Below are 14,035 nucleotides of genomic sequence, written 5' to 3' on the forward strand. Positions count from 1 at the left end.
AGGGGCATGACAGTTATTGTGTTGTCAAAATGGCCATCAACATCTGGTCTAATCCTGAACACCAGAAGCAAAATTGACGTATTATATCATGCTGAAGCTGGGAAGGATCCCTAGTCCCAAAACAAGCTTTTAACCTAGGCAAACCAATGGCACACAACATAATGAAGGATGTTAATAAAATCTGTAGTGCTGGGGTGTGCAACACCCCTTTGTCTGTCATGGTAATCACCCATGTTAAAAATCCAGCTGCATAAAATGCTTTCACTGCATATAGCAACAGCACTTAGACTTATATACTCCTTCTCAGTGCTTTACAGCCCTCTCTAAGTGGTTTACTGAGTCAGCTTATTGGATGAGAAAGAAGGAAGAAAACATGTTTGAGTAACGTAGCATTTAAGAATAAGGTTCTAAAAATTTGTGAGCATAATTGTCAATGTATTTGGGTTGCAAAATTTGATACCTTACTTCTCAACCCTGTTTTTTTCCCCATTGGTCAGTGATTTGCTTTATCTAAATTTACTTTATATGAGGGAGGCATTTTGGAGAATATAATTCTGGCAGAAAGCAAAGAAGGGTTGCATGTTTATAGTTTTGATAGTTACTAAGACAGGGAAAATAAAGAACCATCTTTGAAAATAACTAAGAGAAAGTATTGCCATCCTCAAGTTTTTATTCTGGGGGGCAGAGAGTGACTGGCACAAGCTCACCCAACTGGCTTTATATGTAATTAGAACTCAGCCTTCCTATTTCTAACCTAGTCCCTTAACTACTACACCAAAGTGGCTGCCTTACTTATATTTGGGCTTTAAAATTTCTAACCATGATTCAGTTTACTTATCATACTAAATAAATATAATCTGAACTTCTCTCCTTGCCAAATGATTATTAGTTCATCTGGCATAGCAGTTTAAAATCTCTACTGGCTTCATGAAATTTTCACGTTGTGTCTTATTTTAACTGGGGTTTGAAAAAGCTTTACAAAGCATGAAATAATATGTAACTGTGACAGTCAATTGAGTTTTACTCTTTGCCAACCAGTTACCTTACCTATTTAATCCCTCTCAGACACTATATGACTTTTACATTCACATGTTATGTTCCAGCAACTTCCACACTTTGACAAAAGCAATTGCATCACAGGCTCTGCCCTTGTAAATATGTGTGTGATATGGCACATACAGAAAAAGTAGGACTTGCATTGCAACACTGAGATAATGCTTGGATCACTCTGAACCTTTTTGTGTTCCACTGTGGAAACTGCTGGTTAGATTGATTTCTTATTTATTTGGGGGCCTATGGGTCATTCCGATCAACCAAATTTGAGTGGCATATGACTTCTCCAATTTGTAATTTGGATTAAAACATATACATAATAGTTAAAAACTAAAATGAGAAGGGCACAACACAATTGCATGCACCAGGAATCAAACATAAAAACCACCAGCAACTATTAACCTAGTGTCAGCCTTCAAGATTTCTTTCCTTTGCTTTGCATCTTTCGGCTGTCATAAGTAATGGGGGGAGGAGGGGTGGGATAGTTATGGGAAGCGAGCTAGAGGTTTCAGATAATAAACTGTATAAGTTTTTTTTTGGGGGGGGGAGTTTCTTGTTTATGCTTCTTTCTTATTCTATGCGCAAGCGCACCTCTTTATCAAAATATGTTAAGGTCAACGGACAGATGCCACATCACCACCTGAAGATGCCCACATGAAGTTATATACAACTTTTTATTGGATGGACAGATTGAACTATTGTGGGGGGAACGTTGCCATCACTTTGTATATGTGATTTACATGCTCATTTTCTCAGATTCAGAATTCCTTTGATGCTACCACTTGATTTCCAGTAAAAGATATCTTTTCTATAATTAATGGAGTCTGAGTATTTCTTTCTTGGATTTTGAATGGAGCACCAGCTGACACCTAGTTGTTCATTCAGCAGGACAGTCATATAATTCTTTATTGGCCAAGGGTGATGGGACACACACAAGGAATTTGTCTCCAGTGCATAACTCTTGGTATATATACAGTGTACATGTCCACAAGACTTCATGAAATAATCTAGGGTTCACCAATTTTCTGAAGATATGGAAAGAGACTATTCCAGAGGACAGGGAGACCAATGGAAAAGGCCCCTCTGACTAAGGAGATACTGTACATAAGCAGCCTGCCTTGTTAGATCCTATAAGATAGGGGGATATCAGTGGGAGAAGGTATGCCCAGTTATATTCAGGCTCTGAAACATGAAGGGTTTTAAAGGTGACAAGCAGCACCTTCTTTTGAGGGCAGAAACCATCTGACAACCAGTACAGCTCTCCAAGCAGGGTTGTTATGTGAATGCCTCAAGTTGTATTCGTATCTAAATGAACACCACATTCTGGATTTTCAGGTTTTACCGTCAGTGTTCTTAGACTATAGATACTTACCCTGTTTCTCCAACAATACGGCCTCCCCCAATAGGAAGTCCCAGCATGTTTTATAGGCATGAAATAAAATTAAGCCCCTCCCCCCCAAATTAAGGCCTATATTAAAACATGCGAAATGGGGGGGAAATGGCAGGGGGGCTTGCCATTAGGAAGCACTTTTGTTGCACACCTGGATATGGTGCTGCCTGCGTTGACCCCGATACAAAGTGCCCCACCAATGCCAAGGTCAACATCCAAGCCGTCGCCGCCTACCTGCCCGAAGATGCAAGGGGGGGGGGGAATTAAGTCACCCCTGAAAAGACGGCCTAGCCATTTTTTCGGGGCTCAAAAAAAAAATAAGACCCGGCCTTATTATATGAGAAACACAGTATATCTAAATGAAGGAGCAAGCTTAACTTGTGAACATGGAGACCAAAGAAGATCTTGGCAGAATACAGAGTAACTGAGTTGAAAGGGATTTTGGAAATCTACTCCAACCCTAACCCTAACTTCTGAAGGCAAGCCATCTCAATAATTAATTTTTCTCACTGTCAGGAAATTTCTCCTTAATTCTAGGTTGGACCTCTCTTTAAGTTTCCATTCGTTATTTCTTGTCTTGCCCTCAGATGGTTTGGAAAATAGGTTGCCCCCTCTTCTGTGAGAAATCCTCTCAAATATTGGAAGACTGCTATGTCATCCCTAGTCCTTTTCATTAGACTATACGCAACCATTAATCATATTATTCAGCCTCCAGACCACTAATCATCTTTGTTGATCTTCTCTGCACTCTTTCCAGAGTCTCAACATCTTTTTTATGTCATGGTGATGAAAACTGGATGCAGTATTCCAAGGGTGGTCTTCTCAAAGCAATATATAATACTAACACATCACATGATCTTGATACTGTTCCTCTGCATTGGCTTTTTTGATTAGGATGTTGGAAGAGACAGAACAAAAAGGAAGTGCCAAAGAGGGAGAAAGGCTGCAGTTTCCTGATGCTTATTGATGGTGAACTAATGATGATAATCTCATGAGTGCTGTAAGGGATCTGCAAAGAGCCCAGTGTTTTTATTTATTTTATTTGTCAATCGCTTACAAGGTAATAGGTATAAGTGTAAACATGAGTAAGAATACAGGAAATAGGTATGAATAAATGGGGACAATAGGACAGGGACGGTAGGCACGATGGTGCACTTATGCAGCCCCCCCAAAAATGTTGCCTTCTTGCCTGAAGAGAACTCAAAACTATGTCTGCTACACAGGACCAAGTTTAGGTCTTGATTACTGTGGAAGAAAATATAAAAGAGTTTGAGGAAAGTGTTTGTAGACTGCAAAGTGGGAGGCTCAATCAGAATTCTAATTATGGGTCATCTGTCAGAGAGCTTCTAGTAGATCCTGCCATGAGCTAGGTAGCCTCTTTTAATTCTATGATTCTGCAGTTTGTTTTTGACTCAGCATGATGAGCAAACTCATTATGGTTTACTACTATGCAAGAGTGTTCAGCCAAATAAATTAATTAGGCCAGAAGGGATAATTGCAACTATGCAATGCCTCACCCATTGTACTTATGTCTATATACCTGCTTCCCTCCTCTGTTCCCAAAAATCTGGTCCCTTTAAACATTACCAGAAACCTCTTTTATTGCCCTTACAAGGGATAATGTGATTTCATTGAATGTGACAAGGCTAATAGGTTTGCACAATACACTTCATCAAAACACAAAAACTGAGTCAGCAGGAGGATAAGAGAGGATTAGTTTTCTCCCCAAATAGCCTCAGGCTGGTTTTAGTTTAAACTGTTTCCCCCTGCTCAGCTGTGTCAAGTGAACCTGGAAAAAAAGAGGTAATGTAAGATTCGATCTCCTTCTAGGGACAAGGGCCTAAAATCTGAACTAAGATGGGGTGGGTGGGTGGGTGGCATCTGGATTTGTTTTTCATTCCTATGCAGGGGGGAAGGTGAACCGGAAAGGGAATAGGGATGGTTAAACTTGCCATCACCATATCCAATGGCTGTCCAGTTTAGCCATGGTGTCATTGAATGTCCCTTTCTTTCTTTCTTTCTTTCTTTCTTTCTTTCTTTCTTTCTTTCTTTCTTTCTTTCTTTCTTTCCTTTCTTTCTTTCTTTCTTTCTTTCTTTCTTTCTTTCTTTCTTTCTTTCTTTCTTTCTTTCTTTCTTTCTTCTCTCTCTCTCTCTCCCACACACCCACACCCACACACTTTTTAAAGGTCTGAAATTTCAGCCAAGATGGCTGTTTCCTTTTTAATACAGAGGCCAGTTTCTATCCCCACACTCCGCACATCAACACCTAGATATTCTCTGAGGCAGGACCTGATAATTTGTGTCCAAGTGTGCAAATATGAGTTTCGATAAGGAATCAAAAGTTACTAATTGCCCACATCAAGCCTGCTACTTCATACATCTCCTTGCAGTGTATTACAAAACATGTTTGGGCAAGCGTAATATATTCTTCTCCTGTTCAATATCTTTATTTTTTTCTGGACATGTCACAGATGCTTGATCTGAAAGTTGCATCTGCTGAAACTGTCTGCTTTGGGAATTTGGCTTCTAATAGCATGCGTTCCTGCATGAAAAGAAGTATTTTATTATTTGGCTGACGCAACAAGTCCTCCTTCCTGGATTTCACGACTGATGATCTTTGACTGGAAAAAAATATATATACTTGGAACAACTATAGTTAGTTCTTTGATTTTTAGAAAAAGGAGCAAACCTTCCCCAGGAAATTTTAAATTCATGATATCCATTTAATGTTTCTGTAGCACAACTACTTTAAGCCAAAGAGCCCATTTCCTGTGGACATTCTAAAAAAAAAAAGGCTGATGTGTGATGGCTTAAAATGAGATCTGGCAACATTTTGTAAAGACAATAGTGGAAATCGCTGCCAACTTGAAACATGCCGATATCCCATATTTTCAATAAATATATATACTTTTAAAAAAAGAGGAAGGTGGGACAAGGAATGTAAGGACACTGTAGGAGGTATCTGCAATGGCATGAGCATTGTGCATGTATGTGTCTATGCAATATAATCTGCAAGATGGCAGTGTGACTTGAGGCCTGCATCTTTTATAAATGAATCAATGTCACATGCACAAAAGAGGCAATTCTGATCATGAGGTCTTGTCCTTCATCTTGCAGATTTTGATCTCCCTCCTCCAACAGATAGCCAGGTAGGTGTCCACTCTTTTTCAAAACGAAAGACCTGGCATCCCTTTCAGGTCTGTTTGATTCACCAGCCCGAACAACAAATATCTTGTGCTATTTCCCAGATAGGTAGCAAAACGAAAATATATCACTGTATGTAACAGCTACCATCATAAGGATACTTATTGGTAATTATCACTTTATGATGATATCATAAACAGAAAATTATGATGAAACCTCATTTGAAATGCCAGAGTTTATAATACTTCAGCAAAAAATATGAGTAATGATATTCAAAGAGTTTCATATAAGAACTGTGTACAGATCTGGTTTAAACCTGTTTTGCTGGAACTAATAGGCCTGTTTATTTCTGAACTGGTGAAATCTGAGGAAGGGAATAGGGTCCTCTAACTCCTTAAGATGGCTGATAGGACACGTTTGGTGATTAATGCCACTTTTAGGGAGGGTAAAAAGCCACTGCCCTTGAAGTTGGTGGTGTGACCTGTTGAAAAAGTCCTCTTTAAATCCAGCCATATTGGGCAACTTCCACCTAGACTCCAACTTTCCCTTTTTAGAAGAGGTTAGTACGGAATCAGGGTTTCAACATCTGCCCCACAAATACTTGTTGGAGGTCTTTGAGAAACTAAGGGTAGTGGATGGATGGATGGATGGATGGATGGATGGAGTTCAGACACAGCTCATTTTCCATCACTAGAGGTTTGCCTCTTGATTAAAGATTCTGGGAACTTTGAAAAGAAGCAACATAGTTAAGAACATATTCAGAGGAAAAAATCTGACAGAAATATCACATATCACAATCCTGAAATACAGTTTAATTTATCATAAACTCTGGTTTACAATACAATCATGGAGTGAGACAAGATCTTTTGTCAGTCACAGTGTAACTTTGTATCTGTTCTGCTTAAAAGGGCTAAAAAGAATAGTGTTTTTATTTGTAAACTTTACAATTGATTTTAAAACAGAATTGCCTTTTTCACACCAAACATTTATAAAGGTCCTCTTTGTAGCACACAGAAGTACAGGCACTCAGGAACAGGTATATATTTCCCCCCAGACAAGTTGTTGTAGCTTTTGTGCCTTCACATATATTTGACTCCCAATACTGTAGCCAGTAATGAGCCAATAATCTCACAAATGAGTTCAGGCTACTTACATTCAGACATCTTCAAATGCAAGCCCAATTAATCAAATATTTATTCTGTGTTTCTTCAATTGCTTGTTCTTCTTCCAGTCTAGTAAAAGTATGACTACATATTTAATCATTCAAGAATATAGGAGTGTTTTCCTACAGTGTAGAATCTTTGGCCTAGATTGTATCAAGGAGCTCAAAGGTAGGTAAAGCCTAAGAGATCTTTCTAAACCCTGTCATAAATCAAGTTTCCTTATTAGCAAAACCCATTCTCAGGTATACAGAAAATAATTTGCAAGTCAATTTTTAAGATTAAAAGTAAATGGCAGGCAGCTTTTTTCTCCCTCTTTCTGCAAGGTAGCCTTTTAAGATTTTTTAAATTACTGAATCCTGCAACCCAAATAGGCTATATGAGAAACTGATGAACAAAACATTTATCAATAGATGTAGCCATTTTATCTATTATTTTCTATTACAGATCAAATCATATTCTTGTTTTGCTTTCTATCCACCAGCAATGACTGTAATCTTAGCTTTGGAAGAAGCGAATCTGGAAATTTTATAACAAGAATTGCATTCCTAGCTCAGCTATCACTAATTACATCTGGGTATGGATATTTCAGATTATGGAAGTACATATATTCTTCTTGATCCTTCCATATGCAGAAAAATATTACACATACAAGAAGTCAAGAACAATTAGGATGTGGTCACCAATAACTCAACTTGATGGCCGATAATAAAAAAGCTATAGGTGTGAAAAGTGGTGTCTTTATCTTAAAACAATACTGCCACTAAGCTTGTGTCAATATTAAACACCACACTTCATACTTCATTTTTTAAGCAGAAAAAGATTTTTTTGTTCAGGCAACTAGTAAGAGAGTTGCAAGGAAAGGTGCAAGAACAAGTGAAATATAGATTTTAAGAACCTGAAATAAGTTTCATAATTGTATAGGTCTTGATTTGGCATCAGACAAGTATTATACTATATAGTTGTGCTCAAAAGTTTACATACCCTGGCAAAATTTATGATTTCTTGGCCATTTTTCAGAGAATATGAATGATAACACACTTTTCTTACACTCATGGTTTATTTATTATCAACCGGGTTTACTCTTTTTAAATCATAAAGACAACAGAAACTACCCAAATGACCCTGATCAAAAGTTTACATACCCTGGTGATTTTGGCCTGATAACATCACACAGGTTGGCACAAAAGAGTTTGAATGGCTATTAAAGGTAACCATCCTCACCTGTGATCTGTTTGCTTGTAATTAGTGTGTGTATATAAAAGGTCAATGAATTCCTGGACTCCTGACAGACCCTTGCATTTTTCATCTAGAGCTGCACTGATGTTTCTGGCTTCTGAGTCATGGGGGAAGCAAAAGAATTGTCAAAGGATCTACGGGAAAAGGCAGTTGAACTGTATAAACCAGGAAAGGGATATAAAAATATATCCAAGGAATTGAGAATGCCAATCAGCACTGTTCAAACACTAATCAAGAAGTGGAAAATGAGGGGTTCTGTTGAAACCAAACCAGGGTCAGGTAGACCAACTAAAATTTCAACTACAACTGCCAGGAAAATTGTTCGGGATCCCAAAAAAAACCCCCAAAACCCACAAATAACTTCAGGTGAAATACAGGACTCTCTGAAAACATGTGGTGTGGCTGTTTCAAGATGCACAATAAGGAGGCACTTGAAGAAAGATGGGCTGCATGGTCAAGTCACCAGAAGAAAGCCATTTTACAATGCAAATGCCACAAAGTATCCCGCTTACAATATGCCAAACAGCACAGAGACAAGCCTCAAACCTTCTGGCACAAAGTAACTTGGACTGATGAGACCAAAATTGAGCCTTTTGGCCACAATCATAAACACTACATTTGGAGAGGAGTCAACAAGGCCTACCATTACTACTGTGAAACATGGAGGTGGATCGCTGATGTTTTGGGGATGTGTGAGCTACAAAGGCACAGGAAATATGGTCAGAATTGATGGCAAGCTGAATGCAGTATGTTATCAAAAGATACTAGAGGACAAATTGCATTCATCAGCCCGGAAGCTGCGCATGGGAAGTACTTGGACATTCCGACATGACAATGATCCTAAACACAAGGCCAAGTCGACCTGTCATTGGCTACAGCAGAATAAAGTGAAGGTTCTGGAGTGGCCATCTCAGTTTCCTGACCTCAATATCATCGAGCCACTCTGGGGAGATCTCAAATGTGCAGTTCATGCAAGACAGCCCAATAATTTACAGGAACTGGAGGCTTTTTGCCAGGAAGAATGGGCAGCTTTACCATCTGAGAAGATAAAGAGCCTCATCCACACATACCACAAAAGACTTCAAGCTGTCATTGATGTTAAAGGGGGCAATACACCATATTAAGAACTGGGATATGCCAATTTTTGATCAGGGTCATATGGGTAGTTTCTGTTGTCATTATGATTTTAAAAGAGTAAATACAGTTGATTGATAATAAATGGCTTCAGCCAACCACTAACCATGAGTGAAAGAAAAGTTTTTGTGTTATCATTCTTATTCTCTGAAAAATGGCCAAGAAATCATAAATTCTGCCAGGGTATGTAAACTTATGAGCACAACTGTATGGGTATGCATCAAGGACACTGCTCTCAATCCTTGAACAAGTCTAATGAGAATATCTCAAGTAGGTCCCCAATACTACAAGCTTCACAAAAGTAACCATAACCATGAGTAAATGTTCAGAAGGCACTTGACATATAGATTTATGTTTTATAATTTTGCTTCTTAAGACATAGGAGTAGGCTGGCAACCAAGCACACTGCATGCCTCAGACACAGCTTTGACTATCTGCTCTAAAAAACAAAATAATTCTGCTGTGACACAAACTGAAAAAGGTATACTCTGAACTGGAAAAATTCCATCCAGATATATCTTTTTATAGGCTTGTTTTTAAAACATGTATATGCTTTGATGTCAAAAGCTTTAAGCTGTTCTTCTGTAGTTGCTTATCTGTAAGCAAGTTTTGCTGAAACCAATGAATTTCAGGTAGCCATGGAAAAATTCACGCCAATATTATCTCACTGTTGCTTTGAGGGATCATGATTGCAGCCATGATGAGTAATCCTTCTGTTCATTAATCTTCTTTGATATATTATTACAATCTGCAGAAGGAAACTATTTAGCCTGGGATGAAAAACCAAACTGCTTTAGCTTGCAACACTGCAACCTTGTGCCTGTACTGCCAGCTGCTGAATTGAGTTTGTTACAGTGTTCCACAAAATGTTCCACCAATACAAGCATGGTTTTCTCTTAGCTGCCATGCACTGAAATCTTCATGTAGTTGTTTGTGATGATTTGAGTGCTCTTCAACATAGCCTAGAGGTTGGGATAACTCATATTCTACATAAAGAGGGTTGAATGTTAAAGGGAATTGATAATTCCAAGATCTTTAGCTTACCCAGTGAATCCTTGATGAAGCGCATTAACAGAAAAACCGAAGTTCAATCTTTTTCCCTCAGAGACAAAGGGATTTGCTTAGTCTATCTATCTTGAAAAAAAGACTATTCACTTGCCATGTTACTGAGATTCTTTTTTCAACACAAGAAAAGATGATTCTCTAAAGTACGATTGAGAAGGTGGAAACCCCACCCCCCTACCTATGAAGCCCCATGTCCATAATCAAAGAAGAACAGCCTTCCTGAGATGCAGATAGGGTACCAATTGGATTGCTGGAGTTGATGTCTTTATTACTAAATGTACACTTTGGATGATTCAGAACATGTTCCCTAATAGTCATCCAAGATCCACCTGTCCAGGAATTTCAGTGCATTTCCTTTTCTTCTTGAGGAACATGATCTGATCAGCCACTGCTGCAGATTCACTATGATTACGAATTCATTTCATAAGTTAGAGTTCATCCTGGTTTTCAGAAAAGGGAGGAAAAGAACAGAAAACATGACTGAGTGAGTAAAATACTGAGAAATTTATTTCATTTGTAATCTCAGAAACCCAGCTTCTTCTGTTCTATCTGCTACAGAAAGATCAGCTGTGTGTTATATCTTAAAGCAGAGGTCTCCAACCTTACAAGTCTTAAAGTTGCCAAGGTTGGAGACCTCTGCCTTAAAGAGAGGAAAACTCAATTCTTTATTTACTTTGTTACAATGTATTAAATATTTCCTAGGTGTTCAATATCGGTCCCTTCCCTGTGGATTAAATCTTACGACACACTTTTTTTTTCTTGTTGTGTTATTTTGCAATGACCTCCCAGGGATCGCAAAGGACTCCCATATCATGTTTTTGTTTACTACAACCTGTTTGGGCTGCAGTCCCATCCAAAGTCAGCCTTCTTAACTCCACTAATCAGCAAATATTTGAAATGATTCAGTCTCAACCATGAAATGTTGAAATTGAAAAAGGAAAGGAAAGGAAACGTAAGAATGTCATCCTTTGGAAACAGGATGCGTTTTTTTCAGGTTTGTATTACATGGCATTTTTGCTTTTTGGCAGTTTCTCAAACCTAGCACACATGCAGCAACCCAAATTCCAGTCACCAAGGCCAACATATCTGGAGGGCATGAAGAAGGGGTTTGTATTAGTAATTAATCATCCAATAAGATGGGACAGTGATCTGATTCAGAAAAGTTATTCGACATTCAGGAACAAGTTTTTCAAGCACATTAATATTCATTGGACAGACTGATGAAAATTGGGTGTCCAGTAAATCAGTATTCTCTATTCTTGACAAAGTTTTTCCACAAATGCAACCACTACCATATCCGGGCTGTAAATATTCAGGAAAATCTCTTTGTTAACATCTAATGATCACACTGATTTTTTTGCAGGCCAAATATGGCAGCTAAAAAATACTGATGGAACAAGATAATAACATTTAGGTATGTTTCTGAAGAAAAAAAAAAACCTTGTAAAATATTGCCTACCTTTTTTCTGGAAGACTGTTTTTTCTTTTTTTTAAGGCTTTTCACTTTCTCCATCAGTAGTTCAGTTATGACTTTTGCATCATGGCTGTCAATCTGCTCTCCCAAAATATTTTTCTTTAACAACAGAGCAAGAAAGAATGATCAGCACTGCTCAAGATACACGCACATCCAAGGAACAAACAGATATACAGGTGGTTTAATAGTAATGTTTGGTGTTGCTTAAGTAGGTAATGAATGCGTAGGCTTAATATTGCTGTCTTTGGAAGAACAAAGTGATACCCATAAATAAGGAGTAGCTTAATATTGAGGTCAGGATTTAGAAATCCCACCCCCACCTCTTTTGAGCTTACAGTACTTAACAGGTGGGCTTATAATCAGGGAGTGAGGCTCTGCATATGAACAGATACATTTATTAATAAGTATTTTCTGAAAACACTTGTAAATGCCCATCCTATATCTATAGCTTAGTAAACCATGGTTTATTTAAGACAGAGAATCAGGCATCTAGTATTTCAAACTACCAGTTGCTTTCCTGCAGGTTTTCATAAGAGAGTGACTATGGCAAGATGGCACAGGTGTTAATCCTCAAATATTCTAATCTACTCCTTGCAACTGCTGATACAGATGGCTTACCTTTGTTCCTTGATAAGGATAAAATTTAACTGTGGGATAGGCTCTGATTCCAGCAGATTGACACGTATGAGCATAGGCTTGGCAGTCAACTTTGCCAGCTTTCACTTTTCCTTTAACAGTCTTTTAAAACAGGAAAAAAGAAAAGGAGTTGCATGTTAAAGTCCATTAACTTAACAATTAGTTTTACTACTAAGCAATTAGGTGAAAGCAGTTAACTTGTCATTCATTCATTCATTCATTCAAACACTCCAGTCTCATAACTCTGTGCAGTTAATGCTTCTGTCATCCCAAATTACTTATTTTTTCTAACTAAACAGTCTCAAGAGCTTCCAAATCAATGGATCTTGATTCAGCCATTCTCAACTTTTCAGGCTATTTCAAGGAAAGGAGAGAACTCCCATCCCACCCCAAAATGTAGCACATTCCTCACTTGAAATTTGCCATAAGAGGATTTGTTTGTTTGGAATGATAAATTAGTTCTAGCATTACTAATACAGACATAAATCAACCGGGCAGATCCTGGGAAAGCGGCCTTTGAGCTATCTATTATACAGTGAATTCCTGTGAGAAAAATCACACTTATGTGCTTGAGCGACTGAAACTGATTTTCAAAGTTCAGGTTCAAACACTTTCTGCCCCACAAGGTATCCCTACTCATGGTCTCTTCTTCATTTTTTTATCCCACCTTTTTTATATATACCATATATACTTGTGGCTATACCTAATCTCAGATAAGCTGATCATGGCTTATCTGCACATAAATACAGTAACTCAAGGTGGCAAAAATACCTCATACTCCTGCTTCCTATACTCCCCCCAACAATCTTGTGAGGTAATTGAGGCTGAGAGAGTGACCGCAAAACAAGCTTTCCAGGAAGGCCTAGAAGTGACAGTCTTCTGGTTTTTAGGCCAGCACCTTAACCACCGAACCAAATAAGCCAATGAGGTTCACCATTATTTTTTCCAGACACTAATGGAGAATTTGTTTGCCAGAAATGAACTATGTTTAGATAAGTATATTGTCAACATGTCTATCTCTGACATAGACTCCTTTTATTATTTTGCTTCAATCGTCATTCCCCACTTTTGAGTTTTGAGAAGTCCTTGGTGCTCACTAATGATGTTAACTAGATTGATGTTACCTAGGTGTTCATTGTGATATTAGGAGCACCCACTGTGATGTTAGGAGCATCATGCTGGTGCTCACCAGTGATGTTGTTCACTGCTGATGTTACCTAGTTAAGTAATGAAACACTCACAAGCAAATAACCAAGCTCAGAGAGCACCAAGGACTCCACAGTTCAACCCTGAGCTACATACGTTTTCTTCTGCTGGAGACTGTATTTGAATGAGAAAAATAATCTAGAGGTTACAATGCTAGATATCCTGGCTGGGAGCTAATTTGTGGGATACATCAAGTAAATTCAATTGAACAAATATTTTCTGATGCTGGAAAACCATAAGAATTTACCTTTGCTAATATCTCAAACTCTGGAGCAAAATTTTGGCAAGGGCCACACCAAGGCGCATAGAAGTCAATGACCCAGTGCTCCTTTCCATTCAGAACTTTATCACTGAAGCTCTGAGGTGTCAGGTCCAGAGACACTTGAGGCAGATAACTAAAGAAACAAAAGAGCCACTGAAATTGACAATGAGGTTAATACCTTCATGTGAAGGAGTTCAGAGAATCTTGAGTACAACAAACAACTCAATATTCTTAAAAGCAGAGATTCATGAAAGTTGATTTTGACTGCACAT

The 14,035-nt window shown here is 38.2% G+C and overlaps 1 protein-coding gene across 10 annotated transcripts in view; it reads right to left on the bottom strand.

The window, feature by feature from the left end:
- Window positions 1-6,378: 6,378 nt before the first annotated feature.
- The window catches only part of DNAJC10 (DnaJ heat shock protein family (Hsp40) member C10), a 40,384-nt gene continuing 32,727 nt past the window's right edge, over window positions 6,379-14,035 (bottom strand). For all 10 annotated transcript variants that reach the window (XM_087949619.1, XM_087949615.1, XM_087949613.1 and 7 more), the window contains 4 exons: window positions 13,749-13,896; window positions 12,278-12,397; window positions 11,645-11,758; window positions 6,379-10,625 (listed from right to left, as the gene is read on the bottom strand). In XM_087949619.1, the coding sequence (XP_087805745.1) occupies window positions 10,614-10,625; window positions 11,645-11,758; window positions 12,278-12,397; window positions 13,749-13,896 (394 nt within the window). In that variant the 3' untranslated portion in view covers window positions 6,379-10,613. The remainder of the gene's footprint in view (window positions 10,626-11,644; window positions 11,759-12,277; window positions 12,398-13,748; window positions 13,897-14,035) is intronic.

This window comes from Notechis scutatus, chromosome 1 (genome assembly GCF_049901735.1).
Source record: "Notechis scutatus isolate UNSWTSFEM ecotype Mainland chromosome 1, rNotScu1.2, whole genome shotgun sequence".
Taxonomy (NCBI): Eukaryota; Metazoa; Chordata; class Lepidosauria; order Squamata; family Elapidae; genus Notechis; species Notechis scutatus.